We start from the raw sequence: 20000 nt of genomic DNA, 5'->3' as shown, positions 1-20000 counted from the left end.
GGCGTGGTGTCTACTACAGGGGCGTGGTGTCTACTACAGGGGCGTGGTGTCAACTACAGGGGCGTGGTGTCTACTACAGGGGCGTGGTGTCTACTACAGGGGCGTGGTGTCTACTACAGGGGCGTGGTGTCTACTACAGGGGCGTGGTGTCTACTACAGGGGCGTGGTGTCTACTACAGGGGCGTGGTGTCTACTACAGGGGCGTGGTATGTACTACAGGGGCGTGATGTCTACTACAGGGGCGTGGTGTCTACTACAGGGGCGTGATGTCTACTACAGGGGCGTGGACAGGAGCGTGGTATGTACTAGAGGGGCGTGGTATGTACTACAGGGGCGTGGTGTCTACTACAGGGGCGTAGACACCACAGATCACTATAGATCACCACACACACCAGGCTGTGAGCTCTAACACGGCCAAGCTGCCTGGACAGCACTAACCTGTGATACCTCATTACATAACAGAAGGCTGGGAGAACACACACACACACACACACACACACACGTAGACAAACACACACACACACACACACACACGTACACACACACACACGTACACAAACACACACACACAAACACACACACACACACACGTACACACACAAACACACACGTACACACACACACACACACGTACACAAACACACACACACAAACACACACACACACAAACATCTGGAGGAGTAACGACCGCTTTAAGATGTTTTTATCTCTCACATGTTACAACCATGTAATGGTCACTCGAATTAATTTAATTTGTTTTCTTTTAAATTACAGATATCTTAAAATTATAATAACAAATGATACTGTAGTCCACTTGACTTATTAAGGGAGTTTTAATGCATTCATCAACATTCCTCACAGCTGTGGTGCAGAGAGGATCCTCATTTAAATCACAACGGTGTCCCTCTGCAAACAGCCACCGGGCATAAAGAAGGCATGTTATGTATTTCCATGTTATGTATTTCCATGTTATGTATTTCCATGTTATGTATTTCCATGGTATGTATTTCCATGTTATGTATTTCCATGTTATGTATTTCCATGTTATGTATTTCCATGTTATGTATTTCCAGTATTTCCATGTTATGTATTTCCAGTATTTCCATGTTATGTATTTCCATGTTATGTATTTCCATGTTATGTATTTCCATGTTATGTATTTCCATGGTTATGTATTTCCATGTTATGTATTTCCATGGTATGTATTTCCATGTTATGTATTTCCATGTTATGTATTTCCATGTTATGTATTTCCAGTATTTCCATGTTATGTATTTCCATGTTATGTATTTCCAGTATTTCCATGTTATGTATTTCCAGTATTTCCATGTTATGTATTTCCATGTTATGTATTTCCATGTTATGTATTTCCAGTATTTCCATGTTATGTATTTCCATGTTATGTATTTCCAGTATTTCCATGTTATGTATTTCCAGTATTTCCATGTTATGTATTTCCATGTTATGTATTTCCAGTATTTCCATGGTTATGTATTTCCATGGTTATGTATTTCCATGGTTATGTATTTCCATGGTTATGTATTTCCATGTGATACATACAAGCAGCTGTAATGCATGAGGGGGATTAAGGCAGGTTACATAAGCAGTGACCTGCCAGTCAGGGCCTCCTGATCCCGGCAGGCGGCTTAATAGAGCGCTAAGCTCTGCAGAGCACTCGCTTCAACTCCATGAGACGCAGAACCAGGAATATAACATCTGGGTTCCCTTATTAATCAGAAACACGCTTATTAATCAGAAACACACGTCTATTAATCAGACACACGCTTATTAATCAGAAACACACGCTTATTAATCAGAAACACACGTCTATTGATCAGAAACACATGCTTATTAATCAGAAACACACGTCTATTGATCAGAAACACACGCTTATTAATCAGAAACACACGTCTATTGATCAGAAACACATGCTTATTAATCAGAAACACACGTCTATTGATCAGAAACACACGCTTATTAATCAGAAACACACGTCTATTGATCAGAAACACATGCTTATTAATCAGAAACATGCTTATTAATCAGAAACACACGTCTATTAATCAGAAACACACGCTTATTACACGCTTATTAATCAGAAACACACGTCTATTAATCAGAAACACACTTCTATTAATCAGAAACACACTTCTATTAATCAGAAACACATGCTTATTAATCAGAAACATGCTTATTAATCAGAAACACACGTCTAATAATCAGAAACACACGTCTATTAATCAGAAACACACGCTTATTAATCAGAAACACACGCTTATTAATCAGAAACACATGTCTATTAATCAGAAACACACGTCTATTAATCAGAAACACACGTTTATATGAAATCTGTAGTCAGCTTTTGATCAATTCAACATCACATGACCACTTTATTATTATTATTATTATTATTATAATGATCTCAAGTAGGCCGACGTTGACACACACACACACACACACACACACACACACAAGCGTGTAGGTATCACACACACACACACTGAATAACTACTGTTATTACACCATAGGCCTCATAACACAGCTCGACCCACAGCGTCAAGCCGACGGGCTCGCGGCCCGCACAGACCCGCACAGACCCGCACAGACCACTACCGGGGACCGGGTCTCACCTTGGCTTGGTTGATGAGCAGCCCGACGAAGGTGGACACGAGCACGGAGCCGGACACGCTGCCTCTCCTCCGCATCTCCTGCTTCAGGAACGGGAAGGCGGCCGCCGGCGGCTCCTCGGGCACCGTCACCGTGTACGACTGCCGCATGCTCGGCATGCTCGGGGGGGGGAACCGGAGCCGACGGACCCGGTGCGCGGTGCTCTTCAGACCACAAGGTGACGGCCTTGTAACGGCACCCCGCCGGAAGCAGCCCCGCCCTGCCCCGTTAAACGCGACTCCTTGCGGTGTGCAACACAGGTAGAAAAACACTAAACCCGATAGAAGACTAACAGGTGCGCGCACCTCGCGCGCCGCTCTGTAAATGGTGACGCACGCGCATATTGAGCTCCCGTTGCGTTCCACCGGACTGGAGCCCCGCCCCCTTTTTGGCTCTTGGTAAATACGTCATCGACCGCCTCCAGGTCGACGTCATAGTCCAGTTCTCCACGCTGCTGTAACGACCTGCAGGACTACTGTGCAAGGACCTGGTCCTGGTCCTGGTTTACCTAAGACCCTCTGTGTCCTGGTGTAACAATACAGGATTATAGCTCTCTGGTGATTCACCAGTGACTCACTCCTTCACAATAAGAGTCTAAAGATCCTCCGGGAACAAACATCCGGCTGATGAATTATTTCACAATTATAAAATAGAGACTAAAGGAACATATTGTTGTTACCTATAGCCTACTACTGAATGATGAGTGAAGGATTAAAAAGGATAAAAAAGGAATAAAAAGGATAACAAAATTAATAAATGTCAATCTTACGCCCTTTTTCAACGTCTTAATTACAGACTTTATATAAGAAGTGAACGTAATCGTGTCATTGGTTTGAGGACTGCTTTTGTTTTGAAGCCTTGAGCCGTCACCATCTTGGATTTTTGCAATCGGTTGTGCAGAGTAAAGTCTATGCTTCACGTGTTAAAGCTGCATTCTCTCTCCTGACCACCAGGGGGCGACTCCTCTGGTTGTATAGAAGTCTATGCTTCATGTGTAAGAGCTGCATTCTCTCTCCTGACCACCAGGGGGCGACTCCTCTGGTTGTATAGAAGTCTATGCTTCATGTGTTAACGCTGCATTCTCTCTCCTGACCACCAGGGGGCGACTCCTCTGGTTGTATAGAAGTCAATGCTTCATGTGTTAACGCTGCATTCTCTCTCCTGACCACCAGGGGGCGACTCCTCTGGTTGTATAGAAGTCTATGCTTCATGTGTTAAAGCTGCATTCTCTCTCCTGAACCCCAGGGGACGACTCCTCTGGTTGTATAGAAGTCTATGCTTCATGTGTTAACGCTGCATTCTCTCTCCTGACCACCAGGGGGCGACTCCTCTGGTTGTATAGAAGTCAATGCTTCATGTGTTAACGCTGCATTCTCTCTCCTGACCACCAGGGGGCGACTCCTCTGGTTGTATAGAAGTCAATGCTTCATGTGTTAACGCTGCATTCTCTCTCCTGACCACCAGGGGGCGACTCCTCTGGTTGTATAGAAGTCTATGCTTCATGTGTTAAAGCTGCATTCCCTCTAATGACCACCAGGGGGCGACTCCTCTGGTTGTATAGAAGTCTATGCTTCATGTGTTAACGCTGCATTCTCTCTCCTGACCACCAGGGGGCGACTCCTCTGGTTGTATAGAAGTCTATGCTTCATGTGTTAACGCTGCATTCTCTCTCCTGACCACCAGGGGGCGACTCCTCTGGTTGTATAGAAGTCTATGCTTCATGTGTTAACGCTGCATTCTCTCTCCTGACCACCAGGGGGCGACTTCTCTGGTTGTATAGAAGTCTATGCTTCTCACGCATTGGTGACGTACGTCATAGACGTACAAATGCAACTATGCCCAGAATCCTGCAAAACAAAGACTCCACTGGAACATGAACTCTGGCTCTGCGCTCGTCTCCTGGAGGTTTACAGTGCAGAGCAGTGAGAAGAGTGCAACATGGCCAGCAGTATCATGACCGAGGCTCAAGAGTGTGTTCACAACAAATAACCAGGGAGTGTGTGTGTGTGTGTGTGTGAGAGTTTGTTCCATGAGAGACGGAACAAAAGGTCACCGCTTGTATTGTGATAGCTGGTGTCGAGCCGTCTGCTGTAACAACGGGACGTTATGGAGGAGGTCTCTGAGATGAACCAGAACCCTGAGACCTGAAACCAAGACCTGCTCCTCTGAGGGGCTTCCAGCTCCGCATTCCTACGAGGGGCATAGCGCTCTTTAACCCGCCGGCACGGACCACGTTCAGCCTACGTCACCTGTGGTATGTGGGAGGGGTCAGAGAGCACGTGGGAGGGGCCATATTGTATGTGGGAGTGTTCAGAGAGGATGTGGGAGGGGTGAGACAGGACGTGGGAGGGTTCAGAGAGTATCAATAGACAGTGGGGCAGAAGTAAACCCTCAGAGGTTTGGGATCGGGCGTCGGTGTTTCTGGAGTCAATGTCTGGGTTTTTGTGTCTTGTTTCCTGTTTTATTCTGAAGTCCTGTCTCTTGTGTCCTCCGTTTCCCTGCACTTCCTGTCCCTGTGATTGTGTGCCCGGTCCCTGATTGTTCATTCCCTTTACCTGCCCTCAGCCACTCCACTGCCTCCTGTATGATTGCAAGCCCCGCCCTCATTGTATTGCCAGATCGTTTTTGTACCTCCCGTGTGTTCCTCATCCTCGTATGACTTTATGTTAGTGTAGAGAGTTTTCTCACCTCACCTCGACTCCCATGTATTCCTCTGCTCCTGAGTCTCTGCCATTGCTCTTAGAAACGTTACAGAACGTGACAAATGCCGTGTTGTGACCTCAGTACCAGTACTCTAGGTTCCATTGACGAATAACCAGTAACCCCTAACCCTAACCCTGACCTCAGTACCAGTACTCTAGGTTCCATTGACCAGTAACCCCTAACCCTAACCCTGACCTCAGTACCAGTATTTTAGGTTCCATTGACGACTAACCACTAACCCTAACCTCAGTACTCTAGGTTCCATTGATGAGTAACCCCTAACCCCGACCTCAGTACCAGTACTCTAGGTTCCATTGACCAGTAACCCCTAACCCTAACCCTGACCTCAGTACCAGTATTTTAGGTTCCATTGACAACTAACCACTAACCCTAACCTCAGTACTCTAGGTTCCATTGACGAGTAACCCCTATCCCCCTAACCCTGACCTCAGTACCAGTACTCTAGGTTCCATTGACGAGTAACCCCTATCCCCCTAACCCTGACCTCAGTACCAGTACTCTAGGTTCCATTGACGAGTAACCCCTATCCCCTAACCCTGACCTCAGTACTCTAGGTTCCATTGACGAGTAACCCCTATCCCCTAACCCGCCCTGATAAACGGGCTGTGGCGCCACTGACCCACAAACCCGATCAAGCCGACTCAACAACAGTGTACAGATCTGAGCTACTGAAGTAAAGCTCCATGTTTTCCTCCACAGTCTAAATAAATTGGAGCAGAACAACTGGGGTGGACCCGTCGTCACGGCGACCGGTTAGCGAAGAGCCAAAGAGGGAGTGAAGGGTTGCCGTCGTCGTTAAGGAGAGCTGAAACCAGTAATGAACTGGGTGGGTTTGGTAGAAGAAAGGACGTTCTGTTCTGTTTCACTGAGTGTTTCACTTCTTTTTACTTGTTTGTGATTCTGTAAGTGAAAGTCTGTAAAGTTCGGGGAGTAAAACTCTCGTCTCTTCCAAAGCTCCAGCAGCTGCCTTCTTCCTGCCGTTTGTGTGTTGGGAGCCTCAGAGTTTGTCCGGTTTTGGAAAATTAATAAGAAAAGCTATTTCCAGGAGAGTTTAAAACGTTAATTTGCAAAACAAACAAAACGGCAAAACGAGGTCACGCTGTACGTTTGGAACGAAGAGGAGAAGAGGTTAGAACATCGTTATTGGCTATTCTCTGTGATGGCTAAGTGGTTTTAGGCCAGAAGGTAAAAATGATGTTCATCCAGTGTTTACATCTTTGTAGCCTCACAATAATAAAGAGATCTTCATCTTTCAGCCTCAGAGAGTCCGGAGTTTGTAACGTGAAGGTCACGTTATTACATAATTACGCCGAGTCACTGGAGAGCACACAGCAAGGCCACACGTGTCCCGAGAGCAACAATAGACGGTATGAAGCCGACATAACTCCCACAAAGCGCCTTTCAATCTGAGCGGATGTTTAAAATGTCAGAAGACAACAACGCGTTTCATGTTTCAACGATGCAAAAAACTCAAAAGATGTTGAATTTACAGTCACGCCCTTCGACAATGTGAGCATCCACATCGATGAACGGTAACGTTGAAAGTTAGTATTCAATTGAGAAAAATTACGAGAACAACTTTCATGTTAGATCTAGTATGTCTCCTGCTAGCTAACGTCTAGCTAGCTCCTCACGTCTGTTCCATCGACGACCACCGGCGAAGAATCGGGGTCTCGGAGGGTCTCAACCACCAACCCAAATAAATCTGTTCCAAAGAGGGAAGTTGAACACACGAGGGGTAAAAAAAGGGAATGGGCCCCGGAGGGAGAGGAGAAGTCCTGCCCCTTTTCCGGTGGACCAATGGGACCTAATTCTGTAAAACATGAGCGCTAGTCAACGGGAGAGAGACAAATATATATTTAATCCCGTTTGATTTGTGCCATGAATTACACAGAGGATGTTCGTCAGTTTAAGAGCAGAAAAGGCTGGTCGTCGCTCTGAAGATGTGTTTGGTTCCAGGATGCTCCACAAACAACGAGGTCTCACTCCTCTGATAACAAGAGCTACATTAGCTAGCTAGCTAGCTAGCTAACAGAAGTTAGCTCACGGACGCAGTTTCACACAAAACTAAATGATTCTACGACAAAATGAGACTCTCTTTGACTTTAAAATTATCTTTTAAATTGATTACTTCATGTCAATCAAACGGGATCAGAACAATATTTGTCTAACACGGTTGACTTCTGCACACCTTGTTTCTGACATTAGGTCCCATGTGGGGACCGCGGAACTTCTGATGGACGTTACAGCAGAATATTTTCATGCTTCATTGATAACAGCGTGAATGTTTATTCTTGGTTCTAACTACCCGACGTCCCCTGAAGACCACTAATTCTCTTTTCCGCTCTTCAACCTTCCTACCACCCACTCTCCTCCTCCTCCTCCTCCTCCTCCTCCTCCTCCTCCTCCTCCTGAGCGCTTATCGGATCTAATCCCGAGGGGGAAGTGGGTCACAGTTGTGCTTCCTGACCTGCAATGGAGGAAGCTCGGTCCTTCCCACTGAGGTAGAGATGGTGGCCTCCTCTGGGAGGCGTAAGCTGGCCTACTGAGGGGTAAGGGAGGGGGTCGGGTATCCATGCTGGTTCCATAACCGTGGAGACACTTACTGGAAAAAGACCTCCGGTAGAACAGTGGTTCTCAAACTTTCTGTCACGCCCCACTTTGGAGGAAGAACAATGTTCACGGCCCAACGCCCCAACAAATATGTAATAAAATGGTTTATGAGTTTTTATTGAAATAACAACTTGGACTTCAAGTGCGTTGAATTGAATTTGAACAATAGCGCCCTCGTTTGGCAGAAAGCCAGAACTCTCAGGAGCCTCAAAAGCATCGCTGGTCTTCTCCATGTGTGTGAACGTCATGCAGAAGCACCTGCACACGATTCTCCTTCTGGAGAAACCCCAACACAAGCAAGAGCAGAGCACAGTGTCTTACCGTGGAGTCCCTGGTGGGGGAGCCGGACCGCCCGGAGCTGCTCGGCTCCCACGACGAAGAGCTCAATGCTGCTCTGCTGCTGCTGAAGGCCTCCTGGGTGGAGCTCCGCGAGAGGGCCTCCTGGGTAGAGCTCCGCGAGAGGGCCTCCTGGGTAGAGCTCCGCGAGAGGCCCGAGTAGGCCGGACGGGCGCCGGTGCCGTAGGAGTTGGCCACGTCGGTGGCCCGGCTGCGGTAGCTCCGCAGGGCACTGGTGGAAGAGGACGGGTTGGAGGAGGAGGAGGAAGAGGCATCGCTGAGGCGCAGGGAGGCCAGGTCCCTGCTCAAGTCACTCTGGGACACGGATCTCCGGCGGTTGAGCGCGATGCTGGAGGACAACTGTGAAGAGGAGAGGTAGCTGGACTGGGCCAAGGGGGAAGAGGAGTAGGAACCGTAGCTGGTGTAGGCCGCCCCCCCGCTCAGCCCCGACCCCCCATAGCTCCTGACGGGGGTTCTGCTGAGGCTCTCGCTCCTGCGGCTGCTGATGCTGCTGCTCCCGAGGATGTCGGTGCGCGGGACGGTGCGACCCCGGTCCGGATCTGAGGAGGTGCTGTAGTTGCGACTTCGGGCGGCGGAGCCGCTCAGGTAGCTGGAGGAGGAGTAACCTGAGGAAGAGGCGGAGGAGGAAGAGGAGGAGGTGGAGGTGGGGGACTTGTAGGTAGACAGCCTGTCCCGCTCGCCGTAGGAGCCGAGGCCCGGGGTCAGCGAGGAGCCGTAGGAGCCGTAGTGGCTGGTATAGGAGGGGCCGGCGTAGCGCTTGGCGGTGGAGGAGACGCGGGACATGCTGCTGGTTTCTCAGCCGGGGAGGAGCGCGAGCCTCTGGGAGGATGCATCGACTCCCAGCCTGCAGCCCAGAGAACCAGTTAGCTCAGCCAGATCGATACGCTACAGCAAACACAGAATATCTAAAGGATTACATCCGTTATCACCTTTTAACCCTTTTACTACAAATCAATAAATGCACGTTGAAGAAAAACTTTTTACAACTTCCGCAATTTACAAAGTAAAAACTGTGAAAGTTTATGTTATTTCTGAGCACGATCGATCGACCTGCATAGATAATGGATTTGCTCTCCCTGTGGTAATTGTGCTGAAATGTAAAAGTTCCATGAACAAAATGTGTTTCATCATCATCATGCGAGAAATTGACCAAGAATGACATTTTCTCACTAGGCATGGTTTGACCTCTTAAAGGGACAGTACTGACAAAAGAAACAGAACTTTTTGGGATCCACACATTGGGCCTTAATGAGGATTTATAATCTGGTAAATGTTCACTTGTTTTTACACTTCTATATTCTGTATGTAAAGTTCCTCAAGATTATTTAATGGTTTTCACAGACTGACAAGTATTCCCTAAATTACAGACAGAGAGAGAGAGAGAGCATCTGAATAAATAAAAGTATCTGGTGATCCGTGTAGAGTTAAGCGAGCAGGCTCTTGTTTCTTTAATCTCTCTCTGTGTGAACACAGTTTATCAATAATTCAGCTCTATGGATCTGGAGGAGGCGGATAAACCCACACTGCTTCACCTCAGCTCCATGTATGAGGTTTGTTTCATATCATTTGCCTGCAGCATTGTTTGGAGGGTTATTCTGGTCTGTAATGCAGACGAGAACGTCTTAAAGCTGCATTCTCTCTACTGACCACCAGGGGGCGACTCCTCTGGTTGTATAGAAGTCTATGCTTCATGTCTTAAAGCTGCATTCTTTCTCCTGACCACCAGGGGGCGACTCCTCTGGTTGTATAGAAGTCTATGCTTCATGTGTTAAAGCTGCATTCTCCTTTTCCTGACCACCAGGGGGCGACTCCTGTGGTTGTATAGAAGTCTATGCTTCATGTCTTAAAGCTGCATTCTTTCTCCTGACCACCAGGGGGCGACTCCTCTGGTTGTATAGAAGTCTATGCTTCATGTGTTAAAGCTGCATTCTCCTTTTCCTGACCACCAGGGGGCGACTCCTGTGGTTGTATAGAAGTCTATGCTTCATGTTTTAAAGCTGCATTCTCTCTCCTGGCCACCAGGGGGCGACTCCTCTGGTTGTATAGAAGTCTACGCTTCATGTGTTAAAGCTGCATTCTCCCTCCTGACCACCAGGGGGCGACTCCTCTGGTTGTATAGAAGTCTATGCTTCATGTGTTAAAGCTGCATTCTCTCTCCTGACCACCAGGGGGCGACTCCTCTGGTTGTATAGAAGTCTATGCTTCATGTGTTAAAGCTGCATTCTCTCTCCTGACCACCAGGGGGCGACTCCTCTGGTTGTATAGAAGTCTATGCTTCATGTGTTAAAGCTGCATTCTCTCTCCTGACCACCAGGGGGCGACTCCTCTGGTTGTATAGAAGTCTATATAAATGACTCTACTTCTCTTGATGTATTCCCTCAGTAAACATTGTAAACATTAGTTTTTGGTCTCAATCTCTAGTTTCAAGTCTTCTTCAATACAGCGTGATGTTCATTTAGTAAGTTATGGTCATTTAGAGTCAAACAGACCATAAAGCAGGGGACGCTTTAGGCCGGGGCTAGAAGGTGATTGACAGGTCTCCACCACTTCCTGTTCTCTGGTTGCAAAAGAAAACAAGATGGCGAGGGCCAAAACGCCTCAAACACCAACAAACATTAGAGATTATGCTGTAGCTCGACCCCCCCCTAAAATGAGGTCACCTAGTGTGCCCTTCTAACCCTTGACCCCGACCCCTCGACCGCCTCACACACACCAATCTGTGTTCCCGCAGCCGTGTGACATTCAAAGGGGGGGGGGGGGGGGGCGCGCAGAGAAGTGAGACGTGCTCGGGCTGCTGAGAGTGAGGTGTGCAAACAACACACACACACACACACATTCTGGCTACTCTGCATTTTCGACCTCCCCTGAGGTTGTGTTAACCAGTAGTTGCCATGGCTACCTTGTTTGCTTGCTGCCGACGCATAAAAAGGACTTTACACTTATTCAAGGATTCCAGGATCTTTATTATGCAACACGGGGACGCACAGCTACAAGCAGGAGGTTAAATAAACTAGTTACGGTGCCTTCTGAAGTATTAAATCTGTGTTAAGAAAGCTGTCAACAGACTCCAGCAGCTGACTGCTGGTCTGCAGTCTTTGGGCCAGATGAGGTTTCACCTACTGGGCAGGTTTCAGAAAACCAGAGAAACCTTTTAGACCGGGAACTGGGTTCAAGAGCAACACAAGACGAGAACAATCAATTCAATATCTGCATTATAAGAAATAAAGAAATTACGATGTGTGTAATGTGAAGTGTGGGTAGGGGGGGGGCTTGAGCTATACGGAGCATTTGAGCAACTTTTAGCTCATTGCTTTGATTTTATAGTCCACAACTACAACACTATATTTACAATTAAAAACCACCAGATTCCATAAAAACAGTGATTTAACCTCTCAGGACACAGGAGCTACCAGCTGGTTAGTGGGTTAGTTAGCTGGTCTCCTGCTACATCCACCTGGTAGTTAGTGGGTTAGTTAGCTGGTCTCCTGCTACATCCACCTGGTAGTTAGTAGGTTAGTTAGCTGGTCTCCTGCTACATCCACCTGGTAGTTAGTAGGTTAGTTAGCTGGTCTCCTGCTACATCCACCTGGTAGTTAGTAGGTTAGTTAGCTGGTCTCCTGCTGCATCCACCTGGTAGTTAGTAGGTTAGTTAGCTGGTCTCCTGCTACATCCACCTGGTAGTTAGTGGGTTAGTTAGCTGGTCTCCTGCTACATCCACCTGGTAGTTAGTAGGTTAGTTAGCTGGTCTCCTGCTACATCCACCTGGTAGTTAGTGGGTTAGTTAGCTGGTCTCCTGCTACATCCACCTGGTAGTTAGTGGGTTAGTTAGCTGGTCTCCTGCTACATCCACCTGGTAGTTAGTGGGTTAGTTAGCTGGTCTCCTGCTGCCTCCACCTGGTAGTTAGTGGGGTAGTTAGCTGGTCTCCTGCTGCCTCCACCTGGTAGTTAGTGGGTTAGTTAGCTGGTCTCCTGGTACATCCACCTGGTAGTTAGTGGGTTAGTTAGCTGGTCTCCTGCTACATCCACCTGGTAGTTAGTGGGTTAGTTAGCTGGTCAGTTAGCTGGTCTCCTGCTGCCTCCACCTGGTAGTTAGTGGGTTAGTTAGCTGGTCTCCTGCTGCCTCCACCTGGTAGTTAGTGGGTTAGTTAGCTGGTCTCCTGCTGCCTCCACCTGGTAGTTAGTAGGTTAGTTAGCTGGTCTCCTGCTACATCCACCTGGTAGTTAGTGGGTTAGTTAGCTGGTCTCCTGCTACATCCACCTGGTAGTTAGTGGGTTAGTTAGCTGGTCAGTTAGCTGGTCAGTTAGCTGGTCTCCTGCTGCCTCCACCTGGTAGTTAGTGGGTTAGTTAGCTGGTCTCCTGCTGCCTCCACCTGGTAGTTAGTAGGTTAGTTAGCTGGTCTCCTGCTACATCCACCTGGTAGTTAGTAGGTTAGTTAGCTGGTCTCCTGCTACATCCACCTGGTAGTTAGTAGGTTAGTTAGCTGGTCTCCTGCTGCCTCCACCTGGTAGTTAGTGGGTTAGTTAGCTGGTCTCCTGCTACATCCACCTGGTAGTTAGTAGGTTAGTTAGCTGGTCTCCTGCTACATCCACCTGGTAGTTAGTAGGTTAGTTAGCTGGTCTCCTGCTACATCCACCTGGTAGTTAGTAGGTTAGTTAGCTGGTCTCCTGCTGCATCCACCTGGTAGTTAGTAGGTTAGTTAGCTGGTCTCCTGCTGCCTCCACCTGGTAGTTAGCGGGTTAGTTAGCTGGTCTCCTGAGAGGTTGATCAAACTCATGTAGACGTTGTGAGTGACGTTCAGACACCAACATGGAGGCTCACGGGGCCTCTGAGCGGCGCCGCTATATTTACCCTGAAACGTGAGCAGATAAGAGCTGACGCTACGCCCGCTAACCAGTGCCAAGCTGGTTCCATCAAAACCAGACTGGACTTTCTGGATGAGGGAATATTTGGTGCATGTGAATGTAGTCAATGATTCTGGGAGTCTCCCCCTGGTGGTCAGGAGAGAGAATGCAGCTTTAACACATGAAGCATAGACTTCTATACAACCAGAGGAGTCGCCCCTTGGTGGTCAGGAGAGAGAATGCAGCTTTAACACATGAAGCATAGACTTCTATACAACCAGAGGAGTCGCCCCCTGGTGGTCAGCAGAGAGAATGCAGCTTTAACACATGAAGCATAGACTTCTATACAACCAGAGGAGTCGCCCCCTGGTGGTCAGTAGAGAGAATGCAGCTTTAACACATGAAGCATAGACTTCTATACAACCAGAGGAGTCGCCCCCCTGGTGGTCAGCAGAGAGAATGCAGCTTTAACACATCAGAGGAGTCGCCCCCTGGTGGTCAGGAGAGAGAATGTAGCTTTAAGACATGAAGCATAGACTTTACTTTAAAGAACCTGGAGGTTGACGACTGATTGAAGTTCTACCCTTACATGCAAAAACGTGAATGCACTATGAAAGACATGAACTTACAGTTACAGTGTGTGTGTGTGTGTGTGTGTGTGTGTGTGTGTGTGTGTGTGTGTGTGTGTGCGTAGTTACCTGCCGTATTTGTAGCAGCGTGTGTGTGTGTCAGTCCCCGCAGGCTGCAATGGCTCTCAGACAGCTCATCCTACTGTTGCTAACCCGTGGTGTCCACAAACACACTCACACACACACAAACACACACAAACACACACACACAGGCTGTCTCACACGGATCACTCCTGTGGAAAACACACAGACATGTGATATGACACACCTGTCAACACACAGCACAACAAGCAGCATTGCATATTATAAATATAAATAACCATAAAACCGTGTGACGGACAGCGTCTGGTGGGAGGTTTCATGATCAATACGTTTCTCCATCACAACCATTCATACACATTCCACCGGCGGAACTGCTGCTCCCGGTTCTCCGACTCGCTCTCGGAACAATCCAGAACTTTCTAAGCTAGAACCTGAAGGGCCTCCACACAGAACGCACTCGACAGACAAGCTGCTACCTGAGGGGGGGCGGTCGGGTCGGGTCCGGAGGCTCACCCTGGTGGTTCTGAGCGGCCGGGCCGAGAGGCAGGAGGCGATGTGGAACTGCCGGGGCGGCCGAGAGAGGACGGTATGAGCACAGCGGCCCAGAATGCAACAGCTCGAGTTACAGAGCCGGTAAATATAGCAGACGCCTGTGACCCTCCGCAGGTCACTCAACACGCGGTGGCATTCCAATTAGCTCTTAAAGGACCAGCATGAAGGGGTCTATGAGCCAGGAGGGGCACCAAGTCTACTACACCAAGTCTGCTACCCCAAGTCTGCTACACCAAGTCTACTACACCAAGTCTACTACCCCAAGTCTACTACCCCAAGTCTGCTACACCAAGTCTACTACACCAAGTCTACTACCCCAAGTCTACTACCCCAAGTCTACTACCCCAAGTCTGCTACCCCAAGTCTGCTACCCCAAGTCTACTACCCCAAGTCTGCTACACCAAGTCTACTACACCAAGTCTACTACCCCAAGTCTACTACACCAAGTCTACTACCCCAAGTCTACTACCCCAAGTCTGCTACCCCAAGTCTGCTACCCCAAGTCTACTACCCCAAGTCTACTACCCCAAGTCTGCTACACCAAATCTACTACACCAAGTCTACCACACCAAGTCTACCACACCAAGTCTACTACACCAAGTCTACTACAACAAGTCTACCACACCAAGTCTACCACACCAAGTCTACCACACCAAGTCTACCACCCCAAGTCTACTACCCCAAGTCTACTACAACAAGTCTACCACACCAAGTCTACCACACCAAGTCTACCACACCAAGTCTGTCACACCAAGTCTACCACACCAAGTCTACCACCCCAAGTCTACCACACCAAGTCTACCACACCAAGTCTACTACAACAAGTCTACCACCCCAAGTCTACCACACCAAGTCTACCACACCAAGTCTACTACAACAAGTCTACCACACCAAGTCTACCACACCAAGTCTACCACACCAAGTCTGTCACACCAAGTCTACCACACCAAGTCTGTCACACCAAGTCTACCACACCAAGTCTACCACACCAAGTCTACCACCCCAAGTCTACCACACCAAGTCTACCACCCCAAGTTTACCACACCAAGTCTACCACACCAAGTCTACCACCCCAAGTTTACCACACCAAGTCTGTCACACCAAGTCTACCACACCAAGTCTACCACCCCAAGTCTACCACACCAAGTCTACCACCCCAAGTCTACCACCCCAAGTTTACCACCCCAAGTCTACCACCCCAAGTCTACCACACCAAGTCTACCACCCCAAGTTTACCACACCAAGTCTACCACACCAAGTCTACCACACCAAGTCTACCACCCCAAGTCTACCACACCAAGTCTACCACCCCAAGTCTACCACACCAAGTCTACCACCCCAAGTCTACCACACCAAGTCTACCACCCCAAGTCTACCACCCCAAGTCTACCACACCAAGTCTACCACCCCAAGTCTACCACCCCAAGTTTACCACCCCAAGTCTACCACCCCAAGTCTACCACACCAAGTCTACCACACCAAGTCTGTCACACCAAGTCTACCACACCAAGTCTACCACACCAAGTCTACCACACCAAGTCTACCACCCCAAGTTTACCACCCCAAGTCTACCACACCAAGTCTGTCACACCAAGTCTGTCACACCAAGTCTACCACACCAAGTCTACCACCCCAAGTCTACCACCCCAAGTCTACCACACCAAGTCTACCACACCAAGTCTGTCACACCAAGTCTGTCACACCAAGTCTACCACACCAAGTCTACCACCCCAAGTTTACCACACCAAGTCTACTACAACAAGTCTACCACACCAAGTCTACCACACCAAGTCTGTCACACCAAGTCTACCACACCAAGTCTACCACACCAAGTCTACCACACCAAGTCTACCACACCAAGTCTGTCACATTTCACCAACTAAAGTGAAAATTATCGTTTGTATTTCAGCTTTTTGTGACTCGTCTTCTACGTTATCTCCCTCATTCCAATGTGTTTGTAAAACTTCTTAAACACTTTGTACTCTTGATTTTAACGTTGTGTTTTTCTATGCGAGTTGTATTTGTTCACTATATTCACCTCCCTGTTCTTGCCATTCTAAGATAAGATAATCCTGTATTAGCTCCACAGTGAGGATGATGTGCAGCATCACAGCAGCAGAGTGGACAACAACAAGAGACGTTAATAAAAAACTAAACATGTGTAATAAATTAGTAATTACAGTAAAACTATAATAAATAAATAAACATTTAAAAAATAAGAAAATTATATAAATCAGACTGAAATATTGTGTTCACATTTGAAGTATTTACATTACACATTGGTATATACATATGGTGTCAGTATTACAGCTTTAACACTTCACATTATTCTATATTATACTCTTATACTTCGGTTATAAACTCCAGCACAATAATTTCCTCTATGATTAATCTCATCTCCCTTACTTTAATCTGTTGTAATTCACATTTTCTATTTTAGTGGAATTTGTTCACTATATTTACCTCACTCTTACTGCTATTCTACCTCTGCACTGGTAAGATAAGATAATCTTTTATTAGCTCCACAGTCAGCATCACAGCAGCAGAGAGGACGACAACAACAGACGTTAATAAATACAAAAAAAATAAATCTTTTTTTTCATTTTAAGTCAAATTTGATCACTATATTTACCTCACTGTTATTGCACTGGTGTCAATGTTACTTTTTTATTCATAACCAATTTTTCCACCTTGTGATTATATTTATATTATATTGTTTTATAATAATTTCCTTCGGGATCAATAAAGTTAGATAATATAAAATAGTAGCAAAACTAGTGAATGCATAAACATGCGGGCTGCATAATAAATACATAATAAATAAACAGGAAACCAGTGAAGTAAGACGACGGAAACAGTCACGTGACCCGAGGAGCCACTGGAGACTCCCGGTGCTCCGCAGTGTGACCGGTTAGCGGGCACGCGCAGGAGGGGCGGGGCTTAGCGTCCCGACACGTTCATGTAAATAACGCAACTTTCAGGCTTCTGTTGAGAAACAAACGGCAGCTCACGTGTCAGAGGCGAGCAGCCGGTGACATCACACGTGTTTTAAAAAGTCAGGAAAGGTTCGCTGTGACTTCTGGGTAAAAAAAAAACGGGGTCCGTTGACGACGTCGCGCCATGTCCCGGCATGCCACGAAGACTCGCACATCCGGGAGTTAGGACGTTGTGATGGCGCCCGTCGGCGTTAACGGAGGGTGCTGCTGCTGGTTACGGTGGTTACGGTGGTGCTGCTGGTTACGGTGGTTACGGTGGTGCTGCTGGTTACGGTGGTTACGGTGGTGCAGTCACTCACCTCCCGGTCGGAGAGCCGTGCACGCCCCCCTCGGTTACCTAAAGCTGCAGTTATGCGCTGTTCATTCAAGCCGCCGTGATCGATACTGATCGATAAGAGGACTACGTCACACCGTCACCTCCCTTAACGATCTATATGTCCTTCTACACACACACACACACACATTCATACGCACACACCCACCTTTTCTATTTTGCGGTTGAAGAGTTTCAGCGGCCGAGTAACGGTTACGTTCGCTTTAACGGGTGACGTCGGTACGGCAGCAGCGCTCCGTTCTGATTGGTTCACACCTTCTCGTGAGCGTCACGCGGCCCCGCCCCCACCCTACACCTTTCACCGTGGTGATGAGCGTCTCATCGGAGAGATGGCTTCCGTTGCTGCGTTCAGGGCCGATGGGAGAGAACGGAACCTACATGTTTCCGGTGGTTTTCGCCTAAAAACTTGACCCCGTGTTGAAGTTGTTTTTTTTTTTAAATACAATTAATACTATTGGATTTAAGTAAAGAAAGGAAAATAGGTAAATAAAAACAAATAGTTTAGATCAAACAGGATAAATAAGGGAGAAAAACAATCTCTTTCAAATAATTTTTTTAAAACACGTTTTACAGACTGGCCGATGTACAACTTTTATTTTATTATTTGTATTTTCTATCTTTGTTTGCTTCATTGTTTGATCGGTGATAACAGTGAATATTACCTCTGTTTGTGTTACTTTTGTTGGACCAGAACCAGAACGAGAACTGAGAGGATCAGATTCTACAGTCAAATGAGGGACCCTGGTGCTCAGAGACACTACCACGTTAGTCCACAGGGGGCGCCAGAACCAACATAACATGAAGATCCCTCGTAGTAACTTTAATTTGATATTCCTACTCGCTGTGATTTGACTGTTTAAGCTTGTTTCTTATGCGTTTACCAAGAACTCCAGCAGACGGTCCTGTGAGGCCTAAAGTCTGCAGGAAGGAACCGCCACTGAGGACGGAGACCGCCACTCATTTCCAGTCAGCGACATCTTTCTCTTCATGAGCTAATTTAAGAAAGATGACTCATTTAATACTTTGGCTCCTAAATAAATGACGCTTCACCACATATTCTAATAATTAGCTTTGATGCTGATGTTTGAGGGGATGAAACCTGGACCTCCTGCACATGTAGTCTTCCCCAATAGAGTGAGAGACGCATCCATCCCTCAGAGATCCACGAGCGCTCTGGTGCACGACTTCAAGAGGCGGACGATGACTCGAGCGGTGCATTCACTGACGGATCCAGGTGTCCATTCAGTCTCACGGGTCTCCTTTCAAACAGGAAGTGCTGCTCCCAAAGCCGCCAGATGTTCAACGTGTTGATGATCTGTGTTGCTCTGGTTCTCAGGGGGAGAGGCGGAGTCAATTAATGGGTTAGGAGGTATTTTAACGACTTCAATTAATGATTTCCTTCTTTTAAGAATCTTTCTCACCTTCCGAGGATTCCTTTGAAGTTTAGAAATGTGCTGATGAAACTCGTATGAAAGCGGTTCCAATGTTCTCACCTGATTCTCTGCAAGGAACCGGAGAACCCAAAATGTCAGAGTCCCTTTAAATGTCTCACTCATCTCTTGATTATGTTTCAAAGTGGTGACATAACTTGTGTTGATGCTGTTATTACAAGTTATTACACCAACATGTGCAGTGGCTGTGATGCATTCTGGGCCATTGAGGCTCCTGCAGGTTGAGTTGTAAAAGAGTTGAATAAGGAAACACATTAAAAACACATTAAACACATTAAGAGAGAGCGTCAAAGGGAGGAACTTCCCTTTAAAAGGTTTTCAATCAGCTTCTGCAGAAACATATTTTCTACTAAAATTACTTCAAAAGAGAATCTTGTGTATTTTCTTCTCGTCTCTGGTTTGAATGGTTTCAGTTATAAAAACATAAACATTTTAATGATTTTTTAAAAATCAGATCAAACACACAAAAAACAGATTCCCTGAATTCTTTTAAAATTCGCGATAAATAATAACAAAACACAATTATTTTTGTTCTTTGCTTTATTAGTCACGAGTCTTTATTTTAATTTCTTTATTATCTCAACTATGGTTGAAAGAAGGTGTTCCTACATGAAACAGCTGTGTGAGTCTCGATTGGCTGATAACACAACAGGTGCGTAACTGGCCCTTTAAAATAGCTTCGTAGCAGGTTGGACAGGAAGCAGTTAATAAATAAATAAACAAATCAAAAGTGCATTATTACAGAACTCTGAGCATGTTTAATGACACAATCAAACAATAAATAACAAGACAA

The 20000-nt window shown here is 46.9% G+C and overlaps 1 protein-coding gene across 7 annotated transcripts in view; it reads right to left on the bottom strand.

The window, feature by feature from the left end:
- Positions 1 to 18034, bottom strand: part of usp2a (ubiquitin specific peptidase 2a) — a 26780-nt gene extending 8746 nt beyond the window's left edge. Inside the window, exons 1-3 of one of the 7 annotated variants that reach the window (XM_034548007.1) lie at positions 17905 to 18034; positions 13902 to 14065; positions 8326 to 9246 (exon numbers count right to left, since the gene is read on the bottom strand). In XM_034548007.1, the coding sequence (XP_034403898.1) occupies positions 8326 to 9144 (819 nt within the window). In that variant the 5' untranslated portion in view covers positions 9145 to 9246; positions 13902 to 14065; positions 17905 to 18034. Of the gene's footprint in view, positions 1 to 2630; positions 3569 to 8325; positions 9247 to 13210; positions 13248 to 13901; positions 14066 to 14350; positions 15051 to 17437 lie in introns of those variants that run through there. The other 6 variants (XM_034548004.1, XM_034548003.1, XM_034548005.1 and 3 more) reach the window with 6 other exon arrangements.
- Positions 18035 to 20000: the final 1966 nt, after the last annotated feature.

This window comes from Cyclopterus lumpus, chromosome 13 (genome assembly GCF_009769545.1).
Source record: "Cyclopterus lumpus isolate fCycLum1 chromosome 13, fCycLum1.pri, whole genome shotgun sequence".
In the NCBI taxonomy this organism is placed as follows: Eukaryota; Metazoa; Chordata; class Actinopteri; order Perciformes; family Cyclopteridae; genus Cyclopterus; species Cyclopterus lumpus.
This window is presented reverse-complemented; position numbering and strand designations above follow the sequence as displayed.